The 17,675-nt window shown below is 39.2% G+C and overlaps 1 protein-coding gene across 1 annotated transcript in view; it reads right to left on the bottom strand.

The window, feature by feature from the left end:
- Positions 1 to 3,055: 3,055 nt before the first annotated feature.
- Positions 3,056 to 17,675, bottom strand: part of LOC108376138 (serine-rich adhesin for platelets-like) — a 17,437-nt gene continuing 2,817 nt past the window's right edge. The window contains exons 2-3 of the mRNA XM_017632321.1: positions 7,007 to 11,600; positions 3,056 to 3,296 (exon numbers count right to left, since the gene is read on the bottom strand). Of these exons, the coding sequence (XP_017487810.1) occupies positions 3,068 to 3,296; positions 7,007 to 11,600 (4,823 nt within the window). The 3' untranslated portion in view covers positions 3,056 to 3,067. The remainder of the gene's footprint in view (positions 3,297 to 7,006; positions 11,601 to 17,675) is intronic.

The raw sequence follows: 17,675 nt of genomic DNA, 5'->3' as shown, positions 1-17,675 counted from the left end.
TACAATGTATGTATGTAGGCAAATTTTATAATGCGCATCATGCATGGATTAATGTGCACAGTGAGTCACGAAAGTACTAAGTACTAAGTAATAACTTGGTAAAATGACTGCAAATAAAATTGAAGAAATTGGGTTAAAATTAACAATATTTCGCCAATAGAATTAGTCCACCTTATTCAATCTGAGTCCATATAATTACTGAAATATATGTATGTATATGGGTTTCTTCTCTTTAGCTCGCTCGTCTTTCGGCGTTATCCTTGACATAAAGCTAACTTGGAAGCCAAATGTTATGGAACGGGAAGAAAGTCAGTTCGAAAACGCCCTATCTCAGAATTTCAGTGAAAAACACCCTTATCTCAGAATTTTGTTTAAGAACGCCCTATCTCAAACGAAAATACATAAAAAAAAAAAAAATTTAAGATAAGGTGTTTTCGAACTGGCTGCCGAGTTAGGCCGATCTTTCACTCGGCCGTCGATGTGGGGTCATTATCTGATGGAATTCACTAGAAAAGTATACTCTAGTTATGTAGCCAGAGCGCTTGCAAAGGGCCGTCCTTGTTAAAATCAACGCAGTGTTCCGTACCACTCCAATGTAGCGTTTAACGCTATGCTCATCTACGATCCTATTGACATTGCGGGTAAGGCTGCTGCGTAAGACTAAGAAACTCTGGAGTTTCCTGCAACTCGGCCTACGAGCACTTGGTGATCTTTGGAAACTTCGACTTCATACCATAAACGAATCGGTGATTGACTCTCTACACATATCCACCTTAGGAGTGAATGGGAGAGTAGCAGCCTCTAGCGGAAAGTTATAATCAACATTTTTACGGATGGATAAGTTCGACGGCATAGTTGGAGCAGATATATTCTGTCAGGAACTTTGCGTAAATATCATGTTAAGGCTGCCTTATTTCTGTAGCGTTTCTCAGGCAACGGTGACCACTATAAAAAAGACAGCCGACCGGCAACGCATAAGTGTATTATCGATTAGCAGGGCTATTTTGAATAGAACAATTTTGAGACTTTATTTACAAAACATAAAGCGAGAACTTTAGTTAGCAGTTACAAAATGTTTGTTGCCAGCACAGAAAAGACCTGCAAAAGGGTAAATATCTACTCTAATAGGGAAATCGGGCGTCGGGACATAAAAAAATATATATATTTTAGGGATGAGTTATCGTTTGAATAAAATTAATTTTCGTAATGAAAAGTGTTGTCTTAAAAATACTCGTATTTTTGCAACCAACTGTGTGCACAGTGTAATGTACATACATACTACATAAATAAAATGCCGCTCCCGATAAACTTGATTTTAGGTATAAAAGTGGCAATGGAGTGCATCGAGCTTCATGTTTTAAGCTTAATATTGTGAGCGTGTAACTTAATTGTTGAAGCGTTCACGCTAAAACGCTGCTGGCCCAGACGACAAAGTGACGTAGCGCTCAACGGCAGATGATGATCTTACTTACATACATACATACATATGTATGTGCATACACATTATGTATAGGGTGATCCATCTAGACCGTTTTTTTAATTCTAAATAAAACACTTAAAACTGAACTCGATGTCGGAATATTTATTCTCACCCGAAAGAAGAATCTCTGACATTTACTTTTTAAAAATAATTTCATTCAAATGTTGGCTGCGACTACGCTGTAGGTGGTCCATTCGGAAGGTCAAATTTTTTATTAGTCTTGCCAGCATTGCGCGAATTACGCGAATAATGTTCGCTTCTACGTTTTTTTGAATCATAGCTGGCTTATCGAAGAAGACTTCTGACTTCACATAACCCCAAAGAAAAAAAAATCCAGAGGCGTGATATCACACGACAACATGCTGAAACCAAATGTTGACGACATCATGGGCTTCAATTTATGTTCAAGTTATGTTCTGACTGCGGCTAACATTTGAATTAAATTATTTTTAGAAAGTAAATGTCAGAGAATGTTCTTTCGGGTAAAAATTAAGATTTCGACATGCAGTTCTGTTTTAAGTGATTAATTTACAATTAAAAACAAAAGAGTCTAGATGGCTCACCTTATAGTATGTAAATTAGGATGCTTTTTTCTCGGCAATATTTTTTTTATGCACCTCGAAATTTTGTGGGAAATATCTAAAAACAAGTTCCCTGAAAATTTCAGCCCTTAATATTAATATTTAGGTGCTCGACCAAGGCGTGCAAAGATTTCCCGTTCAAAATACACGTAAACTTTGATTGGTTTCATGTTTTTAGATATTTCCCGCAAAATTTCGAGGTGGGAGTAAAAAAAGTTAAAGCCGAAAAAGGCGCCCTAATGTACATACATATGCATCTATGTGTGTTTGTATAGGTATATACATATGTACGTACATATTTTATACTTGTGTAATGTGATCTAAGATTCGCGTAACTTATGCGTAAATCGTTTATACAGAAAGAGAGAAAGGACGGAAAAAAAACGGAACATCAAAATGATCGCGTAATTTTGAGCTTGTTGCGCTTTATAATTACAAAAGCAACAAGGTAAAACGAAAGCAACAAAAAAAAAATAAAAATAAGTAACTGACATTCTCGACAGGTACATCTGTACATACATACATATATTTGCACAAAAAGAGATAACGTACACACAAAGACACAAAGACAAGCGAGATAGTAAGTATAAATAAAACAAAGGCAGTGAAATAACAAAGAGACTTTGTCATCCAGCTGAGAAGATTAGTTGCAACGATTCGATCTACTTCAGTGATTTAGTTAGCGGATCGCTCTGTAATTTTAATATACCCGTACATTGTACACACACCAACATGTGTGTATGTATGTACTACATAAATGATTTGTGAGATTTTATAAACAAAGTTTTTGATAACAAATTCAGTTAAAGTTATCACACAATTTAACCCATAATAGCAGAACACTGGAAAAATTTTCATTAAAATAGGAAAGGATACTCATTAAAGACCTAATAGAATAAAAAAAAAACAAAAACTTGCATTAATAAATTAGTTTCAGCATTTATTAAAGATCAGTGTTTAGAAGAAATTCGCAAATGAAGAACTTTCAGTTTTATAAAGTTTATAACTATTTACCGAATAAAAAATAAAACAAAAATGTTAGATAGGGCCTTTCTATGTATATTACATATTTACACATATATGTGTGTATGTACATATACATATGTATGCACTTTATTGTTATTATTTTCGTACTTACCCTGACATAATTGGCATTGATATATTCCGTTTTATCGTCGTCTCCAAGCTGCTGTAGTACGACACGCGTCTCAGGAAGCGGTATTACATTGGCATATCTAAATATGGTAGCCAGTCGTTGAATTGAATGTACAGACAGTCAAATAACGAAATAGACGCGGTACATAGAAAGTAGAAAAAGAGAAACAAAAAAATGAAATATGTATTAGAACGCTTGGCAATGATACGAAGGAAATTCAATTAATTAATTAAGAGCTTAAAATCTCGAAAAAAAGCGCGATGATGACTCAAGACGGCATATAACATATGTACGTACAGACAAAAGTAAATGTCTCACGTATTAGGGTGCAGTTTAATTTTAAACTTTTTAATATTGTTCAAAATACACATAAAAAGTCAATAAATTCGCGAAACTAGGGATCAAAAATAGTGAAACTGCGCTTTTAGCATTTCCCTCTGACGTGAGGATTTTTTTAAAAGGACTAAAATTTTATATTTATGTTTAATTCAAAAAACTGTTTAAAAAATTCAGTGCAATGTATGTACAAACAATATAGGAATCAAGAAAAAAATTATTAGCTTTATTCATAAAAATTAAGTAGGTTTAAAAAGCTTTATAAAATTTATAAAGCTACTTTATTTTTAAAGCCAGTTTATTTTTTACGAATAAGTGTGTACATTTTTTGGTGCTTGAGGACGAAAAAGTATTGAAAATGTCCTTTTCAATTTTTATTCTTGAATATCCTTGAAAATTTGCAGTACGCACGACCACATCCTCCAATTTCGTCCTTCTAGCTTTATTAGCTTAAAAAATAAAGCTAAATAAATGGGCATTTTCAATACCTATTCGTCCTTTTAAATTAAAGAAATTTAATTTTTTTAAATTATAAAGAATTTTCTCTTTCATTTGGCACCTATATTTTCATTATACATTCTGCTGAATTTTTAAAATATTTTTTTTTTTGAAATAATCATATCTTGGAAATTTCAAAGTCCTTTAAAAAATATTGGCGTTAGAGTGAAAAACTAAAACCGCAGTTTTACTATATTTGGCCCATAGTTTGGTGAATATATTGATTATTTCGCGTGTTTTGAATTTTGTGTAGTATGGGGTCATACAATAAATCAATTTTGCAAAAACGGAAAATATGAAATATCTGTAATTTTTCAGTTGATATAAGGTTTCTTCCTATTCGATTTACATCGTAGACAATTTTTTGATTTCAGTGAGATATGTATTTAAAAGAATCGAGCAAATTTATCGAGCGAGAGTAACCCTAATGTACATACGTGCATATGAATATGTATGTAGTTTAAGTAAGTACCCTCATATGTATTTAATAATTACACTAGGGCGCCTCACAAAAACGGTTGCGGGCTTTCCACCGGAATCATAAAATATATTAGGGCTGTTCGGGAAGTTGTGGAAATGGTCTGGGATTTGCAGTTGGAATTGCATTTGCAAATTTTATGCTTGCTGCCATGGCAACCGTGTGCATTTTATTGTTGTAAATTTTTTTTTATTATATTTTAAGACAGCCGCCAAAATATTTCGGGAAAATATTAAGATTTATGTGAGCTGGACCGATTTGGAAATAACTCTTAAAGTCAAATTTGTTTGATTCCGTTGATTTCAACCATTTTTGTGCAGACCTTTTAAACTTTAGCTGTTCTAAGGCGATTTTTTGGAAAAAAATTTAAACCAATTTTGTTTATAAAAAGAACTAAATTTTTAGACGTATTTTTAAATCCATCCTGACCATGTAAATCTTAATATTTTTCAGATACATATGTATATTGTAGCAGAATTCTTAAAATATAGAAAATTTGTAATTTGAAAGAAAAAACATCGCCGATTTTTTTGTATGGCGAGTGGTGCGACCTAATGTACATACATACATGCTGGTGTTTTGTTGGATTTTAAAAGCTTATATGTCTGCCAAATAAACAAATGTAGCATGAAAACATTTGTTGAATGCGAGCTTCGGTCCGTATAAAAAATTAATCATATCTACATACTTCAAATATAATATTGTGGAGTGTTTATTGTCGCCTCATATAATAGATTGTATATATGTATGTAAATACATATGTATTTATATTACTACGTATTTACATACTCACAAGTATGCATGTATGTATCATAAGCACCTAAGTGCATGTATTTGTACATATATTTGTGTGCAAATATAAAGATTAATTTTGAAATATTTTGATTCATGTGGTTAATAACAGTTTCATTCCTTTTTATATACGACCGATACGACCCAGTAATAAAAATCGAAGTGGGGTTAGACACAGGGCAAAAGACAGGTAGTAGCAGTGCTTGACACTGCTACCTGTGACTCTGCGGGCAGGTGGAATGAATGAAGTGAATGATCCAACTCATATTATCTAGAAGACTTCTGACTGTTTGCGAGGGAAGATGACTTTGTAGCATTGATTCGGTCAAATTCGCCAAGAACGAAGTAGCGGTACTACTAAATGCGCCGCGCCACCTTTGTCTCTCTACGTTGGATATAAATAGCTCTAATCAGACGGAATGTTACGTCGTTGTCAAGATGAGCTTTTTTAAACGGGCTACAAAGGAATATGTGTTTCGGCAATATGGCCGCAGCACAATATAAGGAGTGGCTCTTGATGCTTTGTTTGATTTGCTACTCCTGGATTAAGCGTTCCAAGGGGAGGGGTAATGAAGACGATTTCGATTATCGAAGCTCCGAGCATAGAGATTTGATTAGGGAGTTTGTCAGAATAATATCCTAATGACAAACTGATACGTGGAGACTCTTTTGGAAGCAAGTACGTCGTTAGCTTTTCTACAAGCGAGCAATCGAGAGGTTTGGTAAAAACTTTCTATAATGGAGACTTCACGACTGAAAATGGAACTGGATGGCATTTAGAGGGAAACTGTGGAGTTCAAGGCAATAAACGCGTCCAATTGGACCTGAGCCAACTATAAGGTAAATCATATCCGAAACTGTGATGTATGTAGATCAGGGATTTCATTGAAATCGTTTTTGCACTACTGACACTTATAAAAATACAAAGTGTTTGCTGAAAATACTAAAGAAGGAGAGAGCTACGAGCTCTAATCGGAATGATAACGTGAAACAATTCATCGACGACCGACGGAACGACCCAGATCTATATCTGGCCAAGGACTGTCACTCTAGCTGGTTACCCAAATGCTTTTAGGGATTTTTTATGCTGTTAAAAAAAAAACAACGACTCACTGTGTGCATCTTATTTGTAAGTTGAGGATCGTAGAGCGCATTTTTTCTGCAGCTATATTGCCTTCGCCAGACTGAGATCCATCTCTATACCAAATTCCATTATAAGGACTTTCTGCACTTTATAAGGATTTTCTGTACTTAAGAGAGCTCAATCCGCAATGTACATCTGTAATTTCTAAAGCTCTTTAGTTTGGGGGCAGTTACGTCGGATGGTTGCAATATGGAATCGTAAATAAACTCCGCGAGAAATGAGCTTTAACCTTCTTGATTAATTTCGGCCTACACACCGCTCAATGCCAAACGAATATTTGAGCAATTTTCAGTAAAATTACCTAAGAACCGCTTCTTTATCTTCAATGTTAAAAAGATAAGAGCACTTGCCTCGCATGAGATATGGCTGTATTTGTGTGTGTCTATGTACATAAAAGTATGCGTATACTATGCAGTAACGGTATTACAGTTAAAACTCAACAATTAATTTTGTCCATTTACGAGATAAGATATCAATCGCCCATGCATGAGTGGACCTATTTTTTAGCAAAAGTATAGAACTAAATTAAGCTAGCACTCACCGATTCTTATCTTCACAGCCTGGCGGTACTTCATCTGCACGCGCAATAATTTGCGGCACATCCCTGAATTCCTCGAAAATACTCGACCGACGCTCTACAAATTTGGCCAACTCAGCGGCGGTGAGCGCATTGTGCCGCAACGATGGATCATCGAAGGCAATATTGCCGTAGGAGCGTTTTGAAGCGCGTGAAGCACCTTTCCGCCGCACACTACCCAACACAGAGACATTATCCAAACTGTAGGCATCCAAACTCACCGGCCGGCAACGTTGACCATAGGACATCTGTTTCTGACGCTTGCGCATTAGGTAGAGGAAAGCGACGAGCAATATGAGCGCCACCACACCAATAATGCTAACCGTAATGGCGATGATGACATTCACGTCTGTCTCGTTGGCATCGCTGGGATTCGGACGCATGCCGGCATTGATCATGTCAGGCAGATGAGTGGGCGCACCGCCTCCGCCGCCGATGCTAGCACCTTCGCCGATAGCGGCATGCAGCGTGGGAGGAAGAATTGTTGTTGTTGTTGTTGCCGTGGCAATGGTACTGGTGACAACTGCGGGCATGTATGTGGATGTAGAAGTTTCCAAAGGCGCATCAGCCGCGGTGGTCGAGCTTAACATTGGCACTAAAGGAGCAATGGCGGCAGTGCTGGTGCTGACGGTGGTGGTGGTGCCCTCGGTGGTGGAGAATACCGTGTAGACTTCTTGTGGCTTGACGCCAATACTGGAGGTAGTTGCTGTCGACTGATTGGGTATAGCTATTGGCGTCGTTGTTCTTGGTGTCGACGAATCGTCAAGCAGGTTGATGAGCGGCGGCTCGGTGGTTGTTGTGTCGCTGGTCGAAGAATTACTATACTCTGGAGCCAGCCATACAGGTGTGCTATTCGTGCTCAAGGGTATATTAGCCATTGTGGTGGTTGTAGTGGCGGAGGTGTCGGTAGTAGTTGTAGTGGATGTTGTTGTTCTGTCTGCGTCCTGCATGCCGGGTAACAATGTTTCATTACTCGTACCGGAAATAGTCACAGTCTGCGAAGCATCAGCCTCACCTTTTAGTCCAGCGTTCTCCTTAGCGAACGCCACTTCAGTTGTCGATATTGCTGGCGCTACGCTACTTTCAGTGCTATTTGTTGGCTGCTTAGCGCTTGTCTCACTTATTTTCGCTGTCGTCTTGTCCAGCTGATCGATGACATTCGTTTCGATTGAGCTTTCTGTGTCATGTGCACCTTCCACCGCCGCCTCAGCTGTGTGATTTCGAAAATCGACAGGCGTTGCCGTAGTGGTGGCAGCGCTATTAGCGTGCACTGACCCAGTTGCCTGCACTGTTATTGTTTCCAATGGGTTTGATGTGGTCGTTGTTGTTTCGTCGTTTACGCTTTCGTCGCTTTTAAGGGTTGTTGCCTCATATAGAACTGGTTCCACTGCTGCGCGCGTTGGTGTCGTCGTAATTGGCACTGATGTTGTATTTGTTGTTGGAATGGTCGTTGTTACGTTCACTGGCATTAATAACTCATTTATGGACGACACAGTTGTTGCGGTTGCGCTAGCCTCATCAATCGCCGTCGCCGTCTCTTCCACCACTTCGATTGTACTTGAACCTGTATCGGTATTCAAAGTCGCTGTCGGTGCGTCAGTTTGTCCCTCCGCTGCGACAGAAATGCGCACAGTGCGTGCTTCTAATTCCACTTCATTACCAATTTGGCCAACTTCCGTTGTTGTTACCGCCGCTGTTGCTCTTTCGGTTACTGTCAGTGTGGGCACTTCACTTGGTTTTGCACTGGCATTTGTTTCCACCAAATCGGTTGACAATGTCGTAGTGGTGTTGTTTAAAAAATTAATTGTGCTCGTTGTTGCAATGTTACTACTTTCTGTGGTAGTTTCCGTGGCAACATTTGGCGTTTGGTTTTGCGTCCAAATGCCCGCACCCGTTTCCACGGTCGCACTCGCGTTTGCATTCACGTTCGCGTTCGATTTTTGCTCGCCTGCACTTGTCGAGCCGTGCGTTTCGCTAGACGGTAGCTCACTAACTGTAAGCAATGGCGTTTGCTCCTCAGTCTCAGTCCCTGTTTCGGTCTCGTTGCTTAGCGTTTCGTGTTCTGGGCTCGCCTGCTGTTCAAGTGTAACGTCGTGTATGCTGCTGTCATTGCTGTTGGCTTTGCTGCTGACAACGACTTTCTGTTCTGTAGCGTTGACGCCCGCGTTAACGTTGCTCAGCAGCGTAGCTAGTGTCGTCGCAGGTTGCGTCTCCAGTGCCGTTGCATTTGCCCAAAGCTTTGGTGTTGCCAACGCGTCGCTGTGGGAGGGTGATGTCGTCGAGGTTGACTGCTCAACTGGGAGCGACGCAGCCGTTGTTGTTATTGCCGATGTTTTTACGTTAGCTGCCGCTGTGTCGTTTTCCTTCCCCACCACTGCCACTGGCGTCGTTGACGTAACAATGAAATTGAAATCATCGCTTGCCTGCTGTTGTGTGTTGCTCTCCACAACTGCGCTCAAATTTCCTACAGCTGTTGGGTCAGCGCTCTGACGCTGCGTGGGTGATTCAGTGGACGCAGTCGACGACAACAATGAATTATTCAGCGACTCTCCAACGTCAGCTGCCACAATGGTGGCTATAAAATCCGCATGCTTATTATTCTTATCAATTGATAAGGGGGAGTCATTTGTTAATGGCGTTTGTGTGTTGGTTAAACCAGTAGGTGCTATTGTTGTTGTTGTTGCTGCTACGGTTTGAAGTGTATCAATTTCATTCATCACATATGGGACGGTGGATTTTTCGCTTACATTCAACTTGGCGTTGCCTTCGGTAGTCTGTAGGAATGTGGACTCATTGTTTTTGGTACTGTGCTCGATCTGAGAAGGTCCCTCAGTTCGCCAATTCTCTAGCAGCGCCTGCAAGGGCACGTCTGTCTTTGGCTCCTTCCCTGTCTCTATTCCATCCTCTTCCAACGTTCCCTCTGTTATGTGATTTCTTTCCACGGCGTCGTGTGTTTCCAACTCGCCGCGCATTCCCATTACTTTCGTCCAGTCTAACAAATTTTTCTCACTGTAACTGCTGACATTCGGCGTGCGCTCAGTGGTTACGATTTCATTTAGTTGCCAACGAGAATCCGCACTGCTTCTGCTCTCCTCGGTGACCTGCGTGGACGTGCCGTTGTTATGCATTACTTTGGGCACCATTCTCATACCTGCGAGGGACCAAACCTCCGGCGCGTCAGGCAAATTCATATTTCGCGAATTTGTCGAATTGCCGCTGATGAATTTGCCCCGCTTCTCGGCTGAGGAAGTGCTGCTAATATGCGACTGATTGGCAACTTCTTCTTGCGTGTGCATCATCTCTTCGGCTGCTGTTGTTGTTATCGTATCAGTTTCAGCCTCGATCGTGACAGCTGCGCTTGAACGTGGCTGCTGCTGCAGGTGTATTTCGGCTGCTTGCGCCTTTTGCTGCAGTAGCTGCTGCTGCGCGGGGACATCTGTTTCGGTTTGATTTATTTGGTGTTTATTTTGAGTTGGCTGGTCCGGTTTGGTTGTTGCTTCCAAATCCATGCCGGTATTCTCCCCTTTTCCAAGTGAGCTTACAGTTTCTTCAGTGCCACTTTTAGTTGCTAATATTGGTTTTGGCATGGATGTAACCATAATTTCCTTTCCTCGCATTTCTTCGCTGAGCGCCTTCTCCCCAAAAGCTGCTTCTAACTTATTTTCGCTACTCTGTACTGCATCCATTGAACGGCCCATTGTTTCGCTGGCTTCATCTAAACTCTCTGCTTTGTGTCCGCTTTCCGCTACACTCGCCAAGCTTTTTCCAGCATCCTCAGTACGATCTTCACTTGTGATCGGACGATCAGTTGTTGCTTTGCTAACCTTCACCGCTACATCTTCTACATCTTTTAAGATACCCTCGGTTGTTGCTGGCGGCTCATCTTTGACCTCCGTAAATTCATTCCTTTTTGTCTTTTCATTATTAAGTCGTAGCGCCAATTCATCCAAACCGTTGTTGACATGCGTTTTTAAGGTCTCGCGGGTCCGCGACTTTTCTGCCGTCTCATCCGCTTGACTAAAGACGCCACCTATATGCTTGTTGCTCACTATTTGCTGTTCTGCAACAGCATTGTTTGCGCCCAAATGCTTATTCGCCGCCTCCTCTGAATCGCGTTCATCCTGACTTTCCCTCTCCCTCTCCTCCTCCTCTTCCTCTCTTTTACCCTCAACCGTTTTGGCTTCTTCTTGCCCACTCGCACTGTCCGTCTCATGACTTTCCACCCGATTCAGTATTAACTTTTCGCTTGACTTGTGCTCACCTGCACTTGTGTGATTATTACCCAATGCAGGTAATAACTTTGTGCTTTTTTCCACTCGCTTGCTTTCACTTTCACCGCTCGCGTCAGCTGTGTTTGCATTGGCGGCGATAACTTCTACTGACTTTAGTTTCAATTTGATTTGATCGTCGCTATAGCTGGCGCCCCGATCGGTGGCTGTCGCTGCCACCACGGCGGCAATGTCACGGTCACTGGCGGTGACGGCCTTTGAATTCTCCACCGCGTCATCGAATGATGGCTGTGTTGGTTGCCGCAATATTTGTGCGGGTGACAAGACGCCTGCAAAAACTTGTGCAAACAATCCAAAAATGAGTAACTCAAATAGTGTGGTTGTAAATCGCTTTGGCATTTTGGCATTTAATTTTGGGGTGGAGAGAATTTGTGAACGTTTACGGCTCTTCTATATTCGGTTTCCAAAGGCTTAGTTGAACTTTTCCAAAATTTAATTTCGTTTCCCGTTTCTTTTCCCAGCCCAGTCGCCCGTTGTTGCTTTTGATACTCTCTACGCTGACTTGGTTTTTACCGCTTCTGTTGTAATTGCTTTTCAGTTTTTCGTAATTGTTTGCTGACATTCCATGTTTCCATTTTGGGCGCTCATAAGTTTCTACACAGCGCGGCGCTTGCGCAGTCGAGGCTTCTTTTATCGCTGTCTTCAAAGTTGTTTCAAATTGGCGCATTTAATGTATTCAAATCGTTTTGACCTTTATGGTAACTGCAAATAAAGAAAACCATTTGTTAATGTAATTTGTAGAAGTTTTGATTAGAAAAAAAAACCAGATATTAATTGCAGCTATTTATGAGTGTGGGGAGTTTCAAGCGATGTGTTATGTGCTTTGCTGCGGTATCAACTTAAAATCAAACACATTTTTCTTATCCAGAAGTAGTAATAAAACCTTAAGGTTTAAATAGAAACAAACGAATATTTAATAGGCTACCGTCGATGTTTTGAAAAAAAAGCGTCTAAGGTTCCATAGTTGGACAAATAAGTGATCAATAAAAGCTTATACAGCTTCGGTTTGTATTGAAGGTCATCTTTAGAATTACCAGGGTTTTCGCAAACCTCAAAAAGTTCTCGTTCATATGTTCAAGATGGCAAACAATTTTGATAGATTCCAAAGACTTTTCCAAGGTCAAACTTGTTAGAGGCGTAAAGCTTAAGGAGCGTCACATACCATCTCTTTGCGAGTTTACAATTCAGTATTCCCGCAAAATTTATATTGCGATGTAGTATGCCAGTGAACCAACACACAACAGCGGAAATAACCGCAAATGCGAGAGATAACAGACACCTGCATCTAAACGTCACAAAGCCACTTGGGTATCCCCTGATCAAAAAACAAAACTAATCACGTTGTGTTAGACGTATCGAGCGTTATGGACGTACGTTCCATCTAAGGGGTCAACATCGACTCGCATAACTACTTAGTCGCAGCTAAGGCCCGCATCTGCCTCAGTGAAGTAAAGAACGTGCGTCAGGCAAGGCGACTAGAGTACGAAGTCGAGAAGCTGCTGTCAAAACTAGGGATGTCGGAAAAACATCGATGCATCGAAAATTTTCAACTCGATGTATCGATGCATCGATGTTTTTTGAAAACTGACATCTCTGGTACGTTGAACCGTCATTCCAGTTTTTCAATTGTATAAAAAAGAGAAGTGACTTTGCCCAAAAAATTTAAATGCCTGCAAGAAGTTCCGTTAAAAACATAATTAGCTCAGTTGCAGTAATTTATTTAAAATGTTCTATCAAATCAAATAAAAACATCGATGTATTTTTGCCACTGACATCTCTAGTCAAAACAAACAACTAAGAAATTCGATTTCGTCACTTAACCCTACTTTAAGTAAGCAACTTCTCATCGGCCTTGTATGTATATCGTTAGTATAGTATGGAAAGGCCGTATCTCACATCGTCGCTGAATTGCAAAAAAAAAGCCACAACTAACTATTGCCTAAAGCGATGTGGGGGCTTATAATTCAATGAAATGATGCATCATATTTAATCCAAAAGTGAATTTTGGATATTTAGTTAGTTACGGCTTTACGTCCTTTCCAGGTGCAAATCAACACACACCATCTTTTTATCGATTTTAAAGCCGCTTTTGATACCACGAAGAGAAGCTGCCTGTACGATCCATTGGGAAGCACAATCTGAATCGCATTGGTACCATATGATATGGACAGCGGCGGCCTGAAACCCAGTGACGTTAACGCAGCATTTTTACCTCATAAAAAAGCTAAAAAGGTAAGAGGTTCGTCTAGCGGCGAACGGGGAAAAGACAAAGTACCTTCTGACAGCAAATAAAAAGTCTTCAGGTATTGCAGCACTTGTCACTTTTGGCTGTTATAACTTTGAAGTAGTGAAGAAGTTTTTCTGCCTAGGATTCAACATAAATAAAGAAGAATAATTTCGCCAACAGGAGCTACTTTAGCTCGGTAGGCAAAAAGCACGATTGGGGGCTTTCGCGTGGGTAAGGGACAACGAAAAGATGTAATAGAAAAATCTACGAGCTCTATGCAGATAAATGGTCACAGTGAAAACGCATACTTATACAACGATTGCGCTGGCTTGGATATGCCGACGAAAGGTTGTAATTCGTGTCTAATGGCAATGCTAGTGCACAAATAAGTACATATCTAAGGGTATACAAATATGAAAAATGTATTTAGGTGCATTATCTATTTATAGATATATAAGTACCTATTGTATGTATGTATGTGTGTATGTGTGTATGAAAATCGCAGGAGTTCATTAGCCGAAGTGTTTGTTTAGCTTTAGTGCTGCTTTTGTATGACAGAAGGCGAGAGCCCAAGTATGAGTATTATCTGCCTATCTTCATCAAACACATCAACTGTTTCGAACCCCACATACGATTTATGTATGAATATATAGGGTGGGCCAAATAAGACCTGGCAATGTTAAACAATAACTTTTTTTTATCTATACATGTACATGTGAAATTGTAAAAGCTCGATATCTGTACATAATGTACGTAATGTATTTTAAGGAAAACCAAATGGGGAGACTTTATTATAGCAACAGCAGCCAAATTCAGGAATTTTTTCCTGTTTTTCTCAATATCACACTTGTTTAACATTTTGTTGATTGACCATATTTTGTGTACGCTCATATACTTATATCTTATTGGAAAAGTGGACGTGTCATCTATTCCATCCATACATATTACTATTACTACTTAATATTATAAATCAGCGAGCAATTTGAACGGGAACAAAATGAGAACAAAAGGTTCGGGAATGTTTGTGTAAAACAAAAAGTGAAAACGAACCTTCGGGAACGTTTCCCATGGTAACAAAAGCATCGAGAACGTTTTCAGGGAGGGATTGAGAGGGGCGTCTGTGTATTGAGAGGAAAAATCGTTTCAATGAGAACCAATTTCCAACTTCCAGATCATTTATTATTGGGGTGAACTGTCCATTATGGAACAATTTTTATTTTTCTATGCAATTAAACGGCCGCTGTGGTGTAGTGGTAAGCAGTGCGCTGCACCTGGGTTCAAGCCCTGATCAAAGCAAAATGGAAAAAAATATAGAAAAAAAGGTTTTTTCTTAACAGCGGTCGTCAAACCTCCGAGTGTATTTCTGCTGTGAAAAACAGCTTCTCATAAAAATACAATCGCCGTTCGTAGTTGGCGTAAAACTGTAGGGCCCCCCGCTTTGTGTGACAACACACGCACACAATCGGAGGAGAAGCTCGGCCAAACACTAAGATATGTGTAAGCGCCAATATATTATTATTATTATTATTATGCAATTAAAGTTCGAGTCTTAAGTATTTCGTTGACTTAATTTGCAAAATTATCTTTCAGTTCTTTTATGATTAACTTTAATATTCAAACATTTCAAACCAATGGAAATGATTAAGACAAATTTCGTTCTCGCTTTCATTCTTCGCGAATAGTTCCCGTTTCGTTCTTTGTCGAAAAGTTTCTGAGAATTTAGTTCCCAAATTGTTCTTCGAGAGGAAGAGTTTTGTTCCCGTTTTGTTCTCTTAGAAATGTTTCACAGGGTTATAGTTCTTTAGTTCTTGTGAAAACGCTTCCGAAGGTTTTGTTCTCATTTCGGTTTGGGGTTTTAAGTGTTCTTGGTTGGGAACAAAGCTACGGGAACGACATTTGGTTTCGAGCATGGTCCGATAGGTGGTACCGAAGACAAGTTATTTCAAATTATACGGGCTTTAATATATATCTTTTTTTTTAGTTAGGAACCATTTTCTGCCGGGTTTCATAACCGAATTGATTGATTGTTTTGCCGCCCTAAAAGTGTTTTAAAGCGCCACAAAGAAAGCAGGCATTGGCTAGTTTTTTAATATAATTATATTTTTCTTTTTGCAGGTTGTAACTAAATTTTTGTAATTTCTTAGTGGACACTTACAGTATACAACAACGTATTAAAATTATCGATTTTGTCTATTCTTGTCAACGATCAATTATTATGACGTAGCGAAAATTATCGCTATTTCCGGATTTTGCCAGAAATAATTCTTCTGACTAAATCTGACTACTTCGGACTGATGAGAGTCACTCTCACTGAGTGTTGCTCTCACATTTTTGCTGTCATTTCCGAGTTAAGGAACGCTTTTTAGACTAAATCTGACTACTTCGGACTTTTTCTGACTATTTCTGGGAGATAAGGAACGCTTCTAATATATTCACACTTCTCTTGATGTCTACGTCACTGTCTCTGGCTTTTCGAAGACAGTTTATTTTCCGGATGCCTACTTTACTCAAACAATGTGTAAATTAATGCATATTCTCATTGGTCTTGTCTTGTGTAAACGCGGTGTTATACAACTGTCAGCAGTGACGGATTTACGTGCGTCAAAAGTTGAGTATTGGCCAACGTTCGTTGGGAATGGTCCGTCGACGCAAGGGTTGCCAATCTGACGCTCTCTATGCAAACACACACACAGTCTACTCAACTGTCAGTTTCATCCTTGAGCGTCACGTACACAAAGTACTCATTCTGACGGGGCCATTAGACATCTGAAGCAGAATATTCGAGACATTCCGTAGTGTAATGGAAAACGCGACATTTTTCATAGGTAAAACCTCTTAATTTCCCATAAAATGTATTCAATATATAACAAACATTATTTGGCCCACCCTGTATGAATGTACACGAGTGTACAAACTTTTATGCATATTTCTGCATTTGTAAACACGTGTGTGGCCAATTGAGTAGGCAGTTGATTTTCAGGAAGTACCTGTTGTGGGCTGGATTTTCCCTTAGGAAATTATCTTCGCCGAATGCAGCTGGCGCCAGCTAGTCTATGTATATATCGCCTGACAACCACTAGCGTTTAAATATACGACTAAAAGTACCTTCATACATACATATGTACATATGCATTGTGTTTACAAATAACTATCTACGGTCGGCATGCTATTGTTAATACTCGTAGTGTTGATGACGTGCGGCGGCGCTACGCTACCATGCCATAAGGTGGAAAAAATAACAAAATAACATAAAATTAGCTAATATTGACTTTTTGGTCGAGGAGGTGTTCGAGAATGAAATGGTAAGCAGTTTTTACCCTAAACATGGAACGTGCGAGCGTTTGTAATGCATTGACATTAGTGGCAGAACAATTTATTCATTTTACTGTTTGTTAAATTTTGTGCTGGTCGCATTGTGGCTGAAGATACTGACCAGTGATAATGATGAAACGGAAATATGTTTGCTACTGTACTTATGTGTCTAAATAGAAAAAAATGTAATTTGTTATTAAAAATGCATATATCTATGTATATATATGTATGCACATGCATTACAATAAAAATCGAAGTTGAATGAACCGCTGAATTGTTAGGTAAGTCATTCTGACTATAAAAGAACTTAACATCAATAACTATCAAATATTTATTACAAATAAATAGATTATATCAAAGTTAGTATAGGGAAACCAGTAATGCGCATACATTTATGTACCTACTTATAACTTAATTCAATCTCTGGAACGATATAAAATAAAGTACATACATACATACCTACATACGTATGTATAAAAAAAAAACAAGAAGCGTGAAAAGCCGAACATTTTAATGGAATTCGTTATAATAGGCGATATTTTATTTTCTGCAGATAAGCATAAATTATACTTGATAGTAAACACTTTCAGCTATTCGCCAATTCTTTTTAATTTACTTCACTTACCTACATATACAGACCTGTTCTGCATTTCTACTCGACTTGAAAAGTAAAACGACACACATTCCGACTAATTTTTGTGGTGGTGTTCTCAATTCCGATTGAGTTCGAATAAGTTCGAAATCGTTTTCGAATCGTTTTCATTTCGATTCGGTAATAAGTTGCAACAGCTGTTGTCAGTTATTT

This window comes from Rhagoletis zephyria, unplaced genomic scaffold (genome assembly GCF_001687245.7).
Source record: "Rhagoletis zephyria isolate East Lansing unplaced genomic scaffold, Rhagoletis_zephyria_1.1 Rzeph_scaffold_09937, whole genome shotgun sequence".
Lineage (NCBI taxonomy): Eukaryota > Metazoa > Arthropoda > Insecta > Diptera > Tephritidae > Rhagoletis > Rhagoletis zephyria.
Note: the sequence above shows the minus strand (reverse complement) of the source record. Positions and strands in the feature narration are given on the sequence as shown.